General features: G+C 42.9%; 1 protein-coding gene across 1 annotated transcript; it reads right to left on the minus strand.

Moving 5' to 3' along the window:
* Positions 1–1,680: 1,680 nt before the first annotated feature.
* On the minus strand, positions 1,681–3,375 carry LOC123484930 (zinc finger protein 420-like; the record flags this gene model as incomplete). Its single annotated transcript, XM_045215711.1, has 2 exons — positions 1,681–2,171; positions 2,256–3,375. Coding segments are annotated over 2 exons (1,611 nt in total), but the record flags the coding sequence as incomplete, so codon positions are not given.
* Positions 3,376–4,025: the final 650 nt, after the last annotated feature.

Consider the following 4,025-nt stretch of genomic DNA (forward strand, 5'->3'; position numbering starts at 1 on the left):
AGATCTTCTGCATGCTCTTTAGTAGCCAGGCTGGAATTCCATCAGGCCCACATGCTTTACGTGGGCTGAGTCTGTTTAGAGCTTGCTTTAACTGGCCAATGCTGCACAGCTCAACCTGCTTTGTAGGCATGGGCATGGGGGGAAGATGGCAAGAGGTGTGGTGCTTGTCCACGCCTCAGCAAAGAAGCCATTCAAAACATCAGCCACGTCGTCGTCTTCAATTCCCTCGACCTGTATTCTCCCTCCTGATGTTTTCTTTGGTCCCAGTCCATTGTTAATGAAGTCCCACCATTCCTTAGGGTTTTTCTTCTTTATGTCCTGGATTTCAGTTTTGTAGTAGCTTGTCTTTGCTTCCTTGATAAGCATTTGCACTGTGTTTCTGTATTTTCTCCATGTCATTGTTTCTCCCCATCTGTTGAAAATATTCTGTATTTTCCTGATGGCAGCCTTTATTCTTTCAGTCATCCAGGGCTGGTCCAGTGTTGTTGTTTTCTTATTTCTTATTGGCATGCATACATCAAGTGCAGTTTGAATGCAGGAGTTGAACGTCTCCACCTTTGCATTGATGCTCTCCACCTCATATATGGCAGACCAGTCAGTACTGGCCATACATCGTGCAAAGGTCTCCTTTCTGTTCTGGGTTACCAGATGTCCTTTTTTCCGCTGCACCTCTCTTCTCCCTCCTGATGTTGTGTTTGGAGAGAACAGCAGACATTTGTGATCACTGGATCCGAGAGGAGTAAGTACAGTGGGTTGTGTTGATCAGATCTAGGATGGAGTCCCCTCTGTGGTCTTGTCGTTGACCACTACCACTTCTTATGTAGACGTTGGTTTCTTTTTAAATTGCCCAATCTGTAGAATCTCGTCTCACAGTTAGTGCAGTGATAAGTCTTCTCTCCAGTGTGTAACCATTGGTGTGTTTTTACGTTGCCCAATCAGGAGAATCTCTTGTCACATTAAGAGCAGGAGCAAGGCTTCTCTCCTGTGTGTGTTCTCTGATGACCTTTTAGTTCAAATTATGTTTTGAAGCACTTTACAGTCAGAGCAGGAGTAAGGCTTCTCTCCTGTGTGTGGTCTCGGATGACGTTGCAGCTAATCTGTTGTTTTTAGATCAGTGGTAAGTCCTCTCTCCTGTGTGTATACATTCATGTTGTTTTAAGCTGCCCAGTCGAGAGAAATTCTTCCCACAGTCAGAGCAGGAGTAAGGCTTCTCTCCTGTATGTATACGTTCATGTTTTTTTAAGTTGCTAGATTGAGAGAAACTTGCCCCACAGTCAGAGCAGGAGTAAGGCTTCTCTCCTGTGTGTGTTCTCTGGTGAACTTTTAGCTCAGTTGATGTTTTGAACCACTTTACACAGTCAGAGCAGGAGTAAGGCTTCTCTCCTGTGTGTATACGTTCATGTTTTTTTAATGTGCCCAGTTGAGAGAAACCCTTTCCACAGTCTGAGCAGGAGTAAGGCTTCTTTCCGGTGTGTGTTCTCTGATGACCTTTTAGCTCAGTTGATGTTTTGAAGCACTTTACACAGTCAGAGCAGGAGTAAGGCTTCTCTCCTGTATGTATACGTTCATGTTTTTTAATGTGCCCAGTTGAGAGAAACTTGCCCCACAGTCAGAGCAGAAGTAAGGCTTCTCTCCTGTGTGTGTTCTCTGATGAACTTTTAGATCAGCTGATGTTGTGAAGAATTTTACACAGTCAGAGCAGGAGTAAGGCTTCTCTCCTGTATGTATACGTTCATGTTTTTTTAATGTGCCCAGTTGAGAGAAACTTGCCCCACAGTCAAAGCAGGAGAAAGGCTTTTCTCCTGTGTGTATACGTTCATGTTGTTTTAAGGTGCTCTGATGAGAGAAACTTGCCCCACAGTCAGAGCAGGAGTAAGGCTTCTCTCCTGTGTGTGTTTTCTGATGAACTGTTAGCTCAGTTGATGTTCTGAAGCATTTTACACAGTCAGAGCAGGAGTAAGGCTTCTCTCCTGTGTGTGTTCTCTGATGAACTGTTAGCTCAGTTGATGTTCTGAAGCATTTTACACAGTCAGAGCAGGAGTAAGGCTTCTCTCCTGTATGTATACGTTCATATCTTTTTAAGTGGCCCAGTCGAGAGAAACTAGTCCCACAGTCAGAGCAGAAGTAAGGCTTCTCTCCTGTGTGTGTTCTCTGATGACATTTTAGCTCAGCTGATGTTGTAAAGCATTTTACACAATTAGAGCAGGAGTAAGGCTTCTCTCCTGTGTGTATACGTTTATGTTTTTTTAGGTCGCCCAGTCGAGAGAATCTATTTCCACAATCAGAGCAGGAGTAAGGCTTCTCTCCTGTGTGTGTTCTCTGATGACATTTTAAATCAGCTGATGTTGTAAAGCATTTTACACAATTAGAGCAGGAGTAAGGCTTCTCTCCTGTGTGTATACGTTTATGTTTTTTTAGGTCACCCAGTCGAGAGAAACTAGTCCCACAGTCAGAGCAGATGTAAGGCTTCTCTCCTGTGTGTGTTTTCTGATGAACTGTTAGCGCAGTTGATGAAGTGAAGCATTTTACACAATCAGAGCAGGAGTAAGGCTTCTCTCCTGTGTGTGTTTTCTGATGAACTGTTAGCGCAGTTGATGAAGTGAAGCATTTTACACAATCAGAGCAGGAGTAAGGCTTCTCTCCTGTGTGTGTTCTCTGATGAACTGTTAGCTCAGTTGATGTTCTGAAGCATTTTACACAGTCAGAGCAGGAGTAAGGCTTCTCTCCTGTATGTATACGTTCATGTTTTTTTAAGTTGCTAGATTGAGAGAAACTTGCCCCACAGTCAGAGCAGGAGTAAGGCTTCTCTCCTGTGTGTGTTCTCTGGTGAACTTTTAGCTCAGTTGATGTTTTGAACCACTTTACACAGTCAGAGCAGGAGTAAGGCTTCTCTCCTGTGTGTATACGTTTATGTTTTTTTAGGTCGCCCAGTCGAGAGAAACTATTTCCACAATCAGAACAGAAGTAAGGCTTCTCTCCTGTGTGTGTTCTCTGATGACATTTTAGCTCAGCTGATGTTGTGAAGCATTTTACACAATTAGAGCAGGAGTAAGGCTTCTCTCCTGTGTGTATACGTTTATGTTTTTTTAGGTCGCCCAGTCGAGAGAAACTCTTTCCACAGTCAGAGCAGGAGTAAGGCTTCTCTCCTGTATGTATACGTTCATGTTGTTTTAAGGTGCCCTGATGAGAGAAACTTGCCCCACAGTCAGAGCAGGAGTAAGGCTTCTCTCCTGTGTGTGTTCTCTGATGACGTTTTAGCTTAGCTGATGTTGTGAAGCATTTTACACAATCAGAGCAGGAGTAAGGCTTCTCTCCAGTGTGCACTCTCTGATGAACTGTCATAACCTTTGATGTTGTGAAACTCTTCCCACAGTCAGTGCAGAAATACAGATTCTCTCCTGTGTGTATTTTAAGGTGTATTTTTAACTTTGATAGAATTGGGAAAATCTCCTCACAATGTGGGCAATGGTGAGACCTCTTAGCTCTGTGATCTTCCTGCTGTTGCTCGCTGGATGTACAGAATGTCTCAACATGGTCTCCTGTGTGAACAACATCAGAAGAACCAGTCAGTTGGTGTGATATACATGTCAATCAAGTGTATTTTATGAAGCCCTTTTACATCAGAAGTTGTCACAAAGTGCTTTATAGAAACCCATCCAAAAACCCCAAAGAGCAAGCCTTGCAGATGTAGAAGCCATATCATCCTCCACTCACTATCACAAGGGTTAGTAACTACACACTCTTTTAATAGAACTTTAAAACATTGGCAGTTTGTCTACTTCACTTTTTTAGTCTACACTGGCAATACTGGTGTCAAACCATGTAAGTGTCAGTAGCATGAAATAATATCTACCTTCTCATTGAAACAGTTCATCATGAAACAGTTCTACTGCAACTTTTCATGCACAGTGAGAAGTTGGAATGAATAACACAAACTTAGATAGATAGAACCTGCTCTTACCATGAGAAACAGATTTCCCAATCTTCTCCTCCTCTTCTTCATCTTTAATGTTGATATTCCGCTC

Source organism: Coregonus clupeaformis, unplaced genomic scaffold (assembly GCF_020615455.1).
Source record: "Coregonus clupeaformis isolate EN_2021a unplaced genomic scaffold, ASM2061545v1 scaf0498, whole genome shotgun sequence".
Taxonomy (NCBI): domain Eukaryota; kingdom Metazoa; phylum Chordata; class Actinopteri; order Salmoniformes; family Salmonidae; genus Coregonus; species Coregonus clupeaformis.